General features: G+C 38.4%; 1 protein-coding gene across 1 annotated transcript; it reads left to right on the top strand.

Moving 5' to 3' along the window:
* The first annotated feature begins 342 nt into the window (after positions 1-342).
* On the top strand, positions 343-11,156 carry LOC134844589 (uncharacterized). Its single transcript, XM_063861336.1, has 5 exons — positions 343-641; positions 1,083-1,242; positions 9,320-9,484; positions 9,773-10,400; positions 10,644-11,156. Exons 1-5 carry the CDS (start codon positions 447-449, stop codon positions 11,074-11,076), a joined length of 1,581 nt encoding a protein of 526 aa, XP_063717406.1. The 5' UTR covers positions 343-446; the 3' UTR covers positions 11,077-11,156.
* Positions 11,157-15,469: the final 4,313 nt, after the last annotated feature.

Here is a 15,469-nt window from a genome sequence, read left to right as displayed (position 1 = left end):
TGACTTGTATTAGCAAAAAAACGAAAATGTAATAAGCTTTTTTGCTCTTTGATTTTTGCTCCAAATGTCAGTTTCTGTTTTGAGCTCAAGTAATGGTTACAGTTTTTCCTAATCAGATTATCCTAATCTCGTTTGTTATGTGTTTTGACGACCACACCTGTTTTGAAAATTTACTCCAGACAATTGGATTTCCTATACAATCCAGATACTCTGCCTTGGAGAAAAAATAGACGGGAAAAATAGCTCAACGTCAAAAAAAAATTATTTTCTTTTGAAGCTAGAATTGAATCACGTTTCGCGACAGTTTTTGAATAAAACTTTTCATATATTTCAATTAGATTATTTTGCTTATTTTCATTGATTTTTTTTATATTTTTTTTCTAAAATCTGGCAAAAAATTGATAGTTATATTCATTTTGTTGATTGTGAATTATCGTTTCCCAAAAATGGTTTGGGTTTATGGGTCGAAGAAAGGGATTTCCCCAAATAAAAACACTCATAGTAAAAACGAAATTCCAATATCGACAGACGTCTCTTCGACCAATCAACTGACAGATGAAATGGAAGGACTGTGGAAGCTGGAGATCACGTTGAAGCAGCAGGGACATCACGTGACTAAATCACGGCCTCGTTCCTTTCACGTGAGAATAAAAAACACTCGGTTGAGGCTTTCGATCTTTGTCATCAAAAGTCGCTAACTGCTCTCCTATCGATTGTCCTAAGCCATCGTTCATCCTACTTATTGTTTCTGATGAATCCTAATCAAGATATATATCACTCAAAAATGCTATTCGATCCGTATATAATTGCAAACTGATTTTTAAAATGAAAATCGAGTGAAACGTCTATGAACTCGGCAAAATTTTTTTCCAAGGTTGAGTAACCTGGTAACTACAGGAAACCCTACAGTTATAATAGATTGTAACTGTTACCTACAGTTATAATAATTGCATTCTATTTGAACTTGTAGCCTTAACTAAATAGATCTTGTAAAATCCAAAAAAAAAACGTTTTGCCACTGATTCCTGGGCTAAATAAGCAGGGCATGTCTATGCAACGTGAAGAACAATTGTGTCGTTTAGATCGAGAGCGTTACCGTATCTTCAACACCCCACAAAACTTGCAGTCCAAATGAATTGTTCAGTCAAGTTTCCGGGAGGTCAAGGCGTCACAGGACCAAAAAGGACACCAAAAATGAAACCTTCACCATCACGCTAAAAAGTCCCATGACACCTGGGCGTGGTAAGTTTTCCAGGCAGTTAGAACAAATGATATTAGGTCAATCAAGAAAGAAAGGTCAATGTTTAAGAAAGATTTGAGGTCAATCAAGAAAGAAAAGTCAATCTTTTAGAGAGCTTTAAGGTCAATCAAGAAAAAAAGTCAATTTTTGGAAAGCTTTTAGGTCAATCAAGAATGAAAAGTCAATCGTTTGGAGAGCTTTTAGGTCAACCAAGAAACAAAAGTCAATCTTTTAGAGAGCTTGTAGGTCAATCAAGAGAGCTCGGTCAATCTTGAAGGGAGCTTTTAGGTCAATCAAGAACGAAAAGTCAATCTTTTTGAGAACGTTGAGGTCAATCAAGATAGAAAGGTTAATCCTGAAGAGAGCTTTTGGGTCGTTCAAGAAATAAAGGTCATTCTTGAAGAGAGCTTTTAGGTCAATCAATAAAAGAAACAATGAAGAGAGATTTTAAGTGAACAAAGAAAATAAATGATCAAACTTTTAGAGAGCTTTAAGGTCTATAAAAAACAGGTCAAAATTTTTAAAAAAATTTTAGGTAAATCAAGGAAGAAAGGTCATTTTTTTAGATAATGTTTATGTGAATAAAGAAAAGAAAAAAGTCGTAAATTTAGGGATTTTTCAGGTAAAAAAATAAGTCAAGTTTCGAACAAACTTAGTTGAAATCAGACAGAAAGTTCTATTTTCTAGAGAGCTTTAAGATCAATCTTCAATGAAAAACAATAGCACGAATTGTCAGCTGCCCCGACATCGTACCATTCCAAACATGGTATCTAAGAAAGAAATGCTTGTCGTAGCATTCCCATTTATTCAGAAACTGTTTATTTCTAAACTAATTTATCTTATTTCTATCTAGACAGACAGCCTCCGTTGGAAAAAGTTTCTGGTGCTATATATTTTGTCTATAACGTATTTCAGACACAAAACAAGAAACAAAAATCACAATGCGTCTTTTGTGAGAAGCGAGAACTAATTTTTCGTGTGTATTTATTTAGTATAATGAACTTAAATTTGTCAACAAACAGGTCAAAAACCGCGGAAATGACCAAATTACAATTTTATAGCCATAAACACTTCTTTGTTATGACTTTGTGCGATACTCTATACAAGAAATCAGAAGGAAAGTCTCGGTGTGCAGAAGGAAAGTTGGATCCTCCTTCAATCAAAAATTCCAAAAATTTCTGCAAAACAATTGAAATTCTTTTTTAAAACTTTAAAATTGGTTTAACGATTTTTTTTCGTTTTTTATAGTCAATTTTCTTGGAAAACTGTTTTCTAGTTGACCTTTTTACTCTGACTGTCGCAAACGCCTAAGTCCTATGTTTTTTTTTCAGATTATTTTATCACGCCACGCAGAAAAACTACAGTAATTTGAAAAAAAATTTTGGTATTTTTTATTCTGTGCTATTTTAGGAATATTCTGTGCTATTTGCACAGTATCCGGCTATCCTTGTTTTTTCTATGAAATTTTATGATCGAATTCTTTTTATGATTTGAAAATTTCCGACTAGTTTTTTTGTCAACCCATTTTTCCATAATAATTAATATAAAATTATTTTAAAATGACAAGAAAATGTTTTTAGTCGGAGCTCCCTAACAAGTTGTTTGTTATTGATATGCAGCTTTCTTTGGCTTGTTAAAGTCGTAAGTTTGGAAATTCAAAAAGGTTGTTAATAAGTTGTATTGTAGACAAACTGTTAGGCATCAAATCGAAATCTTACTGCACTCTTTTATTTCAGATCCCATCGGACATTAGAGATCGCAAGGTCAAGACAGCAGGTCCCCAGACAGAAAGAAGAATTGATAGCACTTACATAAACTCAAACTGGTGTCTATCTAGAAGAATTGATAGCACTTACATAAACTCAAAACTGGTCCCTATATCATTCGGGCAACCACAAATAAATTTTAGCGTAGATAAAATTTATCAACTTTATGTTACTGTATTGTATTATATAAATGTACTAGTTGAGTTTTAGTTTTGTTGAGTTTTCTCACCCGCCAAACCTCTCTTAAGGTTACTTTTCTTCTTTTATCGTTTTGTCGATTCCATCATTTATGTTCTATGCGGTGGATCATAACCCCCCCCCCCCATTTTGTCTACTACGCGTCTCTGCCGTGTTGATTTTCGCGTCGCCGCTTCGTGCTGATTTTTATTGCGTCTTCCACCGACGGGTTGTGGTGAGTTCACACTAACCGACGGTACATCCTGTCCTTCGTTCGTCGCACCTAGGGTAGGTTCCCTTCGGCCGATTTCCCACTCACTATCGTATTCGTCGACGTCGTCTTCGCTCTCGTGCGCCGAGTATTCCACTATTCGTTGCTTTGTTGCTTTTCTTGCATTTTCCATTGCGGCCCGGTCCTTTTCCGCTTTTCGTTTATATTTGTTCGAATCGCTTGAGGCTGGTGTACTGGTCACGTTCCTACTCGGTCCAGGGATGCACTCCTCGCTTTTACTCCCAATTAGGCCTTCTTCAGCCGCCGATCTAAAAGACACACCACTCCGCCTTAGTAACGACCCTTTTTTCATTTGCACCGTATGTTTAGTCATTTTGTCAATTTTTAATGGCAAACGTTTATACCTCCTTGGGTCCTTTGGATCCGTCTTCCCGGTCCTTTGATACACCGTCGTAGAACTTGCTTTATTTCTTTTCAGCCATGTTGGGGTCTTGGGTGGGCCTGGTTCCTTGGGGTTCACAACTTCCGGAGCCTTGGGATCCGCTACCTCGTCATCGTCCAACATGATTGGAGCTTTCCTATTTTGGGGGGCGAACACTAAGTCACTTCTCTTCTCCCAATCTAGGGCAAGTTCAACATCTGGGAGGTTTCCCGCCTTGTCTAAACAAGATAACTTTTGATTAACGACATTGTTCCAATTTAGGTTTTTTAATGACGGCCTTTTCGTTAAGTTTCGCAGTGCCGTATTAGCTTCTCGACTATGGTATGCTTCGAATGGCGTTAGTTTAGTTTTAGAGTGTGGCACGAAACGTAATGCACTAAGCGCACGGGAGATCATCTCCCCAAACTTGTAGTTCTTATTTTCCTGGAGATAAGTCAACACGTAATTTTTTATCGACCCAATAGTCCGTTCAACCATTCCTGTTGCACGATGGTCCCTAACCGGAGATTTAATAAGTTAAATACCTTCGTAGTTACAGAAGTTTTGAATTTCGTTAGAGAAAAACCCCGTGGCTTGATCCATGTGCAATTTCCTTGGGTGTCCATGAGTATTTATGTACTTCCTTAGGAATTTCAATACACTTTTTGATTTGTTGCTTGAACAAACATACGCTGACGGCCAATGCGAGAAAGTATCTACTGCTACAAGTACATATTTTTTCCGACCACTAACATAGTTTACTGGACCCCAGAAGTCTATTTGGACCAAATCATTTGGTTCCTTAGGATTGTACGTTTCCCCCATGTCATTTTTGGGAATTTCTGGTTTAAGGTTTTTACCTGCTTCTACACAACTTTTGCAGTATTTGACTGTGGCCGCGATATTTCGGTGCATAAGAGGAATCCACACGTTCTTTGCCGCCGCGAACATCTTATCCCTCCCATGATGGTTATAATGGAGACGATTTAGAATTGCTGATGATAGGTCCTTCGGTATCGCTAACCGGCCGTCCATCCACAGGCAATTCTCCCTTACTGCGAAATCGTTGTAATGCTGGGCGTATTATTGTCCTAATTTTGTAATAATCTCCTTTGCTCGTGGGTTCCTGTCTCTGATGTTGTCTCGGATGGTCTTCATAATTGGGTCTCTTTCAATGTTTGCTTCGATTAATTTTAAATTCAAAACTTCTGGGTGTTCAATTTTCTTCAAAATTTTACTATCCGACGGCGCTATGGAATAGATCCATTTTTCATTTTGTACAAGTGGGTACGATAAACCGGGGAACTGATGTGGAAAAGATATAATTGTATTCAGTTTTTTAGAATTAGTTTGTTTAGTATCAAGTTTTTCAGGTGGTATCATTTCAATATCGGAATCCGAGCTAACGCTGGGAGGTTGACTTAGACGGTTTAACACAACATTTAGATTAACATTTCCCGAATTAGTTGATGTATTGACTATTGCCGAAGTTGGAGGATCATACTTTTCTGGCGAATTACTCATGTTATTTCTCCCAGAGTTGCTACTGTATTTTTTCAAAGTAATTGGCTTTTCACTATAATCTTTACTACTGTAAATTTTCAAAGCAGGTGGCCTTTCACTGCAATCTTGTAAGATGGATGGTTCGCACTTTTAATTTGTTGACACCGAAGGTTTGTACTTGTAATTTGATGAAATGGAAGGGTTTCGAGGGTATTGAATAAATTTTTTGTTTTGGCAACTGTAATTTAAGCAATGAGAACAAAGTCTGAATCTCGTTCTTCGGTATTTGCATATTTCCTTCGGTATGCAAATATCTCGACGCTGATTGGTTAACCGTCGGTTGCATGTAAACACGCCCTCTATTGAGCGTTTGTGCTCACGGTGAATATTTGCATAATTGTCTGTTCTTACATTCTCATTGGATGAAACTGCTTTCGCTGTGTCGACACATGACTTTACGCCCCCTACCGTCGGTTTTCGCTGAATGTTGTTCACTTCTTGACCGCTAGGCTTCATTTTGTCCTTAGGCTTCAACGCCCCGTTTATCATTCTTATCTTTGCTACTGTAAAATTTTCATCGTAATGGCTCGTCTCGGGTGCCTCTGCGGACGGAAACCGAGACAGATATTCAGCCATCCCCATTTTTGACCCTTGTCGATGTTCAACCTTGAAGTCGTATGGCACCAGACGATCATACCAACGAGTTAAGCGACTGAAAAATGTTTTGTTTCCTTTTGGTGGCGAATTCAACAATGTGAGTAGCGCTTTATGATCAGATATCACTGTGAAATATCGACCGTATATATAATTCCGAAAATGTTCCGTGGCCCACACTACCGCGAGTAATTCCAATTCGTTTGTGGAGTATTTTTTCTCAGCCGGATTAAGGTAACGAGATGCAAACGAAATCGGATGCCATCCGGAGGCGCCATACTGTTCTAAAACGGCCCCTAGGCCATCGTGGCTAGCGTCACAAATGATTCTAGTTTCACGGTGAATGTCGAAATGTCGTAATTCGACGATATTTTTCACCAGCGATTTTAATTGTTGGAACGCGTTTTCGCACACGGGCGTCCAAACAAAATCATTATTTTGGCTCAGTAGTGGCCATAACGGTGCGCTTAACTCGGCAAGTTTGGGTAAAAATTTGTGTAAGCTATGTAACGAACCCATCAAGGATTTCAACTGCTTTCGAGATACTGTGCTACAGCTTGTGTTTTTCTTACTAAGGGCGTTATACCACTTTCCCCAATTCGAAATCCAAGCCAATCGCACTCAGTTTTCGCAAATTCGCATTTTCGCAGTTTTAACGCGACATTGGAGACGTCCAGCTTTTTCAATATCTTTTCCACTAACGCAATGTGTTCGATTTTAGTTTCTTTTGAAGCTATTAAGATATCATCAATAAACGCGTTAGCCTGGGGGAACTCCTTCAGTAAATTATCTATTACCTTCTGGAATTCCGCCGGCATAGACGTAAGTCAGTAAAAACCGTTTTTAAAACGATAACTCCCCGTGGATTTTCCGCCGACTAATGAGAAATTGCATTGCTCGCTTGTTTTCTGTTCTAATGCGACTTGTCCGTACGCATATGTGAAGTCCAATGTTGTAAAGTATACATTCCCCGATTTTTTCTCCGCAATAATCTGACTTACTCCGTCAATTAATTCGTCAATATTCGGCATCTGGTACTTATTTTTCTGTACCTGTTTATTCAATTCTCTTGATTCTAGTGCTAGTTTTATGCTTCCGTCCTTTTTTACTGTAATGACGATAGGAGAGACGAAATACTTATCTGAGCACTCTTGTAATTTTATGATATGTCCTTCATTTATCAGCCGATGAATCTCTTTATCCACCTTTTCTTGTAGACTGATTGGCACCCTACGCCCTTTTTGTTGTATAGGCTTCAAATTTTCAAAAAATTCAGCTCTTACTTTCGCATTTTGGATCTTCCCTATCCTAGTAAATAAATTTGGGTACAACTTACAGAAGTATGTTTGCAATTCGTCGTATTCCTCCTCCTCTTGACTGGTCCCTTCCCCTGTGATTCCCATCACTTTCTTTCTTTGAACTAGCTCGAGACCCAGGGTGCCCATCAGGTCGCGCCCGAGGATTGATTGATGATTTCCGGATATTACTGACACCCGCGCTGGTGCTGCCCAGCCATCTAGCGACATCATCACTGTTACCTTCCCTAGTATGTTTATTCGATTGTTGTTGTAATCCAAAAATTCCTCCTTTGACGGTTGTAGTTGAATGTTTGCTTTTCCTAACGTTGTTTTTAGGTCGTTTATGCTGAAGATAGTTACTGGAGATCCACTATCTATCCACAACCACATCTTTTTACTTGACACCTCCACTTGAACGCGGGCCCCAGGGATCTTTAATTCAGTCTCATTTTTCTTCCTTTTTATCGACATTACCATGTAGTCATCCGATCCCGACGTCATGGACTCGTTTTCCCCACACCCCTGCTGATTCACCCACGATACTGGGTCTTCGTTCAATTCGTTTACGTTCTGCGTACTTTGATGATGCTCATTTTCCTCCCTGACCAATCCGACTCGTCCACGTCCTCTCCACTGGTTAATACCCCTTCTAATTCCTCGGCATGTTCGTTCAAAATGTCCCAGTTTTCGGCATGAGTTACATGTTGCTCCTTTTGCAGGACAGCTCGCGATGTGGTCCAGGGTAAAATTTGGCGCGTCGCAATTGTAGCACCTACGGTTACTTCCGCTTCCCCCACTACTACTTGATCCTTGGGTATATCCTCCACGTACCGCACGTCCTCGGCCTCGAAAAAATCCTTGTCCCCTTCTTATATTATTTACTGGTTCCTGTTTTATTGAAACTGCCGGAGCTGATGATGCTGGTTTTCCCGTATATGATTTGTATGCGCGCTCACCACGTTCATATGATAAGGCGATCCGGTAAACTTCCTCCGATAACTTAGTTGATCGTGACAATTCTCGTTGGCAGTCCGATTCCCGCATATTCATAATGAAAATATCACGAACGTTTTCGGCCGCGTTGGCAAAATCACATCTTCCTGCTAGGGCACTAAGTTCCGCATGAAATTTTTCGAAAGTTTCGTTCTCACGTTGTTTTCGTCCGTAGAATAGTCCCCGCTCATGAGTTACATTCCTTTCACGTTGGAAAACATTTTGCATCTCATCTAGAACCCGTGGGTACCGTTCAGTTTTAATGTTAACCGTCGGTTTCCGTGCTTTGAATATCCGTTGCGCCTCGTCTCCGATACATAGATATAGATTAGACTTTAACTTCTTTTCCGACTCGAGACGGTTTTTCCCATTTACTTCTTCAGGCAACGCCGTGATAGCCGCCGCATTTAGAGTACTCGCAAAATAGAAATCATCGGGATCAATGTCGTATTTTGCTATCATCCCCCAGTGAAATTTAATTATCCACTCCTCCCAATATACTGGAGGTTCCGGCGTTCGTGTTTCCCAAAATGCTACTATATTTAATGGATTTTTTCCCCCTCCTTTTTTCTCTGCTGGCTGCGCCATGTTAAAGTCGTAAGTTTGGAAATTCAAAAAGGTTGTTAATAAGTTGTATTGTAGACAAACTGTTAGGCATCAAATCGAAATCTTACTGCACTCTTTTATTTCAGATCCCATCGCACATTAGAGATCGCAAGGTCAAGACAGCAGGTCCCCAGACAGAAAGAAGAATTGATAGCACTTACATAAACTCAAACTGGTGTCTATCTAGAAGAATTGATAGCACTTACATGAACTCAAAACTGGTCCCTATATCAGGCTTAAGAACAACAAAATTACTTTGTAGTCTATTAATTTCCAAAATAAATTAAAAAAGCATAAGTAAAGAAAAAAAAGTTGTTAACTCAAACTGATTAGAGTTTAGATGAAATTGAAAAAAGAAAAAGCAGATGTATACATAAAAAAATTGGCCATAAAAAAGGAATTATGTACATTGCTGATGCTCTGTTATAGTTGTCGAAGACAGTCAAAATAAAAAAGCGGAGTCAGTCGAGTTTTCTGACGATCTAGATGACATGCCCTACTGGAGCTCCTCGGATGATGATGTGGAAGAAATTCCTGAAACAAACAGCCGAGGTCGGCAATGCAGATCATCGCTCAGCTCACAACATTCTCCAGGTTAAAAAAAAACTTTTCATGCCAAAGCAGCTGTGTAGTGGCTAGGATGTCCGCCCCTCAACCGAAAGGTCGGGGGTTCGAGACCCAACGAACCCGATACTTGATCAGTTCTTGATCATGAGGCAATGTTGAACAGAGGTCAGAAAATAAACTCAAACAAAATCTTGCATATACATGTTAAAGGTGGGAACACAACAGCGGGTCGCAGTTAAAAGCATGGACAGTTCGTACGATGATCTTTAATCTCGTGAATAAATATTTTTTAACATAAATTCAGTTTCTATTTAGAACTTGATGTTGGAAATACAGAAACGCCGAAAAACAGCAATAAACCATCCATCAGAAGTTCTCCGATCGACTTGAAATCTTCAGGGGTTTTGAGTCCCACAGGAAGATCTCAACATAGTCCTAGCAAACTCAGAAACTCAAAAACTTTATCTTTGTCGAGAAAAACTTCCCCTCACTCGTCAGATAAAACGAATCAAGAGCTATTATGTCGGCGAAAAACTTCGAACGCGGATGGTCCAACTCTTCTTACATGCACGTCTCCTGTTGTCAGAAACAGACCAAATCAGACAACTTCTGCCAATACATTAGAGCAAAATCCGAAGACGAGGTTACTTAAGGAGAGAGGAAGGAAAAATAAGGAGCGAGAAAGCTTTTTGCTTTCGAGTGCAAGGTACTCACAGCGAAGCTGTTTATGTTCACTGCGACATAGACACTTAGAAAGCGCCAATAGTTTTTGCGAAAAACGGAAACAGGGAAAAAATAAATGCAAACCAACGCGAGATAACGAAGAACTGAACAATTACAACTACACAGAAAATAACGGGAGTGAAACGCGGCTCAAAAGTCGACCGCAAAGTTCCAAAAGTCACGAGAAAATTACTGGAATCGGCTCTGAAGAGTGCAAAAAGTAGGTCACATGTTTTTTTTTTGCATTTCAAGCTTGACTTTATTTTTCGTCCAACAAACAAAACTAGAATCAGTTTTTGAACTATTTTAGTCTCAAAATTTTATAGTGTTTTCGGAGACCAAGATTAATCTCGTTTGTAAACTCTCTCAAAAACTCTTGTTACTTGAATCTATTCTGATTTTTTTTTTGAAGTTCGTTCTTGTTTAGTTTTTCTCGACACTCACATTTGAGAATTTTTTTAAGAAATGCATGGCTATCTACACATAGCGATGCAGAAATTGCCAGTCTCAATGCCAAAAATATTAATCGGGAACCTTTAAAGCGGTCTGCCGAGTCAAGCCGGAAGCAAAACAAAATAAGTGTCACGAAGACGAATGTATCTTTCAACTCGTCCAAAAACCGAATGCGTCATCCGAAGCATTCGTCTGGAGAAATGAACTTCTGCCACCCCGAAGGGCGAAGCTTCTACGATTTCTTGTACAACCCGAACTACACCAGAACTCTCCAGCCGAATGTTACGAAAGGCACGAAATATGGAGCTCCTCGATTGTCGGTGCCTCGGACGAAGTCGTGTGATCTGTTACCGAGAAGTACTGAACACACGACACGAGCGAAGTGTCCAAAAGACATCAAAGGAAGCAACTCTACATTTATTACGCAGCCATGGAAAGCATAAAAGTGGAAATTTGGCAATCAGAACACAAAAAATTAGTGAGCAATATTTGATAGATTAGTCATATTTATATATAACCTAAATATTACTCTTGACTTAACTAATGAACTGACAAAATCCGATATTAATGGATTATTGAAAAAACAATATGTTAAACTGGGCACTTTCAGAGTTGGAACTTGACCTGAATTTGAAGCCCGGGCCCGGCCCGGTTGGAGAACAAAAATGTCAAGCCTGGGCCCTTTTTTAGTGAAAACAATAATTTCCAAACAAAATCAATTTAACAAGGATAGCCGGCTACTGTGTAAGTAGCACAAAATGTTCCGACCAATCTTAAAAAATTACAGCAAAAATGTTTTTTTTTTCAAATTAGTGACGTTTTTGCGGCATGGTGTGATAAAGAAATCTGAGCGAAAAAGTAGAGCTTAAACGTTTTGTAAAATATGCAAATTGGATAATATTTTTTGACACAGAGGCGAAGCTGAGCTTCGCGTCACTTGCGACACAACAATTATACAAGGCAATAGAAAGTAAGTTTGGCATCGAAGAAAACTTACCACGCGGTAACAAAGCAGAAAATACCTTAGCAGAAACCCTTTAAGCCAAAAAAATTAACGAGACATAAGACTTGAAGAAGTTACAAGTTGCCCTCGCCCTCAACACACAAACAAAAAACTTTAATTGCTCGCCAAATGAACCATTTTTTTTCGCTGGTCGCACACCTTTTTTAGCTGATCGACAGACGCAATATGAGGTCGTTAAGTCGAGTTAATATAGGCCAAAACCAATTAACGCGAAAAATTGAAGAAAAAAAAACGCCTAATAAAAATGTCATCATGAAAGTCTTGAACTATAACTTCTAACGAAATTTTAGCAAACTGTATGTCCAGATATGAGCATAAATACTACGTTCCACTTTAAACGACTGAAAACTAAGTCACTAAGCTGATAAAGTATTATTCGAAATCATTTGGAAAGAAAAAAAATAAAAAGGAAAAAAAAAACAAAAAAAAAACAAATCAAGAAATTACATACAGCCGACAAAACATAAGCAGAAAAATAATGAGCCGACAATTTTTTTGAAACAAATATTTCCCGTGTGAAAAAAAAAACAAATTTTGGTCAGATTCAAGCCCAGGACCTTTGTCAGACCAGCCAAAATTGTTGCCTCCAGGCGAAGTTGGACGGGAACGCTAAGAATTTGAAGTACGCCGGGAAGTTACCTCTGGAGGTGAGTCCAGAAGTACACTAGAGTAAATTCATTAAGACAAAACTGTTTACCGGAAAAGAGTACCCGATTGCAAAACCCTTGCTATTGCAAGGGTAAAGACAAATAACAAGAAAAAAAACAAAAAATTTTAAAAAATTGAAATTTTTTTCATTAATTTTTGTTATTTTTTTTCCAAATTTTTTGATTCCTATGATGAAGCTAAAAACTCCAAAACCTAATTTCATTTTATTAAACACACTTGAGTAAACTAAACTTAAATTAAGCATAAATAAGCTAATGTAAGCTTGTTCACTCGCTCGAAATTCGACGAAAAATTCAAAAATTTCAAACCGGTTCTTCTCGACATTGGGAAAAAACTTGGGAAAAGCTTTTTCTCGACACTGAGAAAAGCACTACTGAAAATGTTTTAATATGACATGACACTCAACACAGTCCTATAATTATTTGTGGTAGCTGATTTTGTGTGGAAAACAAAAAAAAGCTAAAACACACCCGAATATAGAGCTCCTCCCCATTTTTATGATCGGAGCAATAAATCCATTGGCTGCAGCTGATCTTAGTAGTTCCAGTTGGCTGATTTTTGCCTAAACGGAAGCCCCAGCAACTGTGAAATGAAGTTTCAAAAGGCGTGAAGTGAAAAGTGAAAGGTGTGAACTCTTTTGAAAGTCAGGTTCGGGTCCGGGCCCGGCCCGGCCAGGCCCGGTTAGTGATCCTAAAAATGAAGCCCGAGCCCGGCCCGGCCTATAAAAATGCCCAGCCCGGTTCCAACTCTGGACACTTTTTTGAAAAAAAAAATCTAAAATAAAACTTGAACTCCAAAATCAACATGTTAACCAAAGCATAAAACTTGAACACTAAAAAAGAACCATAACAGTACCCGGGTCGAGATCCCGCTCAAAAACCGCTCAAAATATGAGCGGTTTGAGCGGTTTTTCAGCAAGATTTGAGCGGTTTGAGCGGTTTTTTTTGGAAAAACCGCTCAAACCGCTCATATCTTGCTTAAAAAACCGCTCATTTCTTGCGGTGATTTTTGAACGGTTTTTCAAGCAAGATTTGAGCGGTTTTTGAGGGGTCTTATAAAGAAAACCGATTAAAAGCAACAAAAAGGCCTGGAAAAGTAATGTGACCCCGGTTTGACATCCTTAAACCGAAAATGCAAAACCAATTAAAGCGAAAAATTGAAGAAAAAAAAACAACTCCTAATAAAAATGTCATCATGAAAGTCTTGAACTATAACTTCTAACGAAATTTTAGCAAACTGTATGATCCAGATATGAGCATAAATACTACGTTCCACTTTAAACGACTGAAAACAAAGTCACTAAGATGATAAAGTATTATTCGAAATCATTTGGTCAGAAAAAAAAAGAAAAAGAAAAAAACAAAAAAAAACAAATCAAGAAATTACATACAGCCGACAAAACATAAGCAGAAAAACAATGAGCCGACAATTTTTTTTGAAACAAATATTTTTCCGTGTGAAAAAAAAACAAATTTCGGTCAGATTCAAGCCCAGGACTTTTGTCAGACCAGCCAAAATTGTTGCCTCCAGGCGAAGTTGGACGGGAACGCTAAGAATTTGAAGTACGCCGGGAAGTTACCTCTGGAGGTGAGTCCAGAAGTACACTAGAATAAATTCATTAAGACAAAATTGTTTACCGGAAAAGAGTACCCGATTGCAAAACCCTTGCTATTGCAAGGGTAAAGACAAATAACAAGAAAAACAAACAAAAATTTTAAAAAATTGAAATTTTTTTTTCATTATTTTTTGTAATTTTTTTTCCAAAATTTTTGATTCCTATGATGAAGCTAAAAACTCCAAAACTTAACTTCATTTTATTAAACACACTTGAGTAAACTAAACTTAAGTTAAGCATAAATAAGCTAATGTAAGCCTGTTCACTCGCTCGAAATTCGACGAAAAACTCAAAAATTTCAAACCGGTTCTTCTCGACATTGGGAAAAAACTTGGGAAAAGCTTTTTCTCGGCACTGAGAAAAGCACTACTGAAAATGTTTTAATATGACATGACACTCAACACAGTCCTATAATTATTTGTGGTAGCTGATTTTGTGTGAAAAACAAAAAAAAAGCTAAAACACACCCGAATATAGAGCTCCTCCCCATTTTTATGATCGGAGCAATAAATCCATTGGCTGCAGCTGATCTTAGTAGTTCGAGTTGGCTGATTTTTGCCTCAACGGAATCCCCAGCAATTGTGAAATGAAGTTTCAAAAGGCGTGAAGTGAAAAGTGAAAGGTGTGAACTCTTTTGAAAGTCAGGTTCGGGTCCGGGCCCGGCCCGGCCAGGCCCGGTTAGTGATCCTAAAAATGAAGCCCGAGCCCAGCCCGGCCTGTAAAAATCCCGAGCCCGGTTCCAACTCTGGACACGTTTTTGAAAAGAAAAAGTCTAAAATAAAACTTGAACTCCAAAATCAACATGTTAACCAAAGCATAAAACTTGAACACTAAAAAAGAACCATAACAGTACCCGGGTCGAGATCCCGCTCAAAAACCGCTCAAAATATGAGCGGTTTGAGCGGTTTTTCAGCAAGATTTGAGCGGTTTGAGCGGTTTGGGAGGTTTTTTTGGAAAAACCGCTCAAACCGCTCATATCTTGCTGAAAAAACCGCTCATTTCTTGCGGTGATTTTTGAACGGTTTTTCAAGCAAGATTTGAGCGGTTTTTGAGCGGTTTTTGAGCGGTTTTTGAGCGGTCTTATAAAAAAAACCGATTAAAACCAACGAAAAGGCCTGGAAAGGTAATGTGACCCCGGTTTGACATCCTTAAACCGAAAATGCTTATTTTAAATTTTCCCACACCGAAAAAGCTTATCATACAATTGCCTGCATCAAATGTATGGAAAAATGCTAAGCATACAATTTTCATACTGAATCAATAGTCGAGCAAGGCTGACCATACACATGTCGGTTACAACTTAAGCGTTATAAAAATAACTATCTGCATCAAAGGTAGGTCATTAATCATAACTTCACTACATTCTTCCTCCAGCAAAATTAAACACTGCTCATAACTTTTGTACAAATAAGGTTAGTTTTTTTTACATATGCACCCCGCTTGCTCCTTTCACCCGGGGCGATAACGGGGTGTTAATTTTTAACCGGGTTACTAGATGAGTATGACTATAATTTTTCCGTAATGTGTT

The sequence above is a fragment of the Symsagittifera roscoffensis genome, chromosome 4 (assembly GCF_963678635.1).
Source record: "Symsagittifera roscoffensis chromosome 4, txSymRosc1.1, whole genome shotgun sequence".
NCBI classification, from domain to species: domain Eukaryota; kingdom Metazoa; phylum Xenacoelomorpha; order Acoela; family Convolutidae; genus Symsagittifera; species Symsagittifera roscoffensis.
The sequence above is the reverse complement of the archived record's forward strand: the minus strand, read 5'-3'. Positions and strand labels throughout refer to the sequence as shown.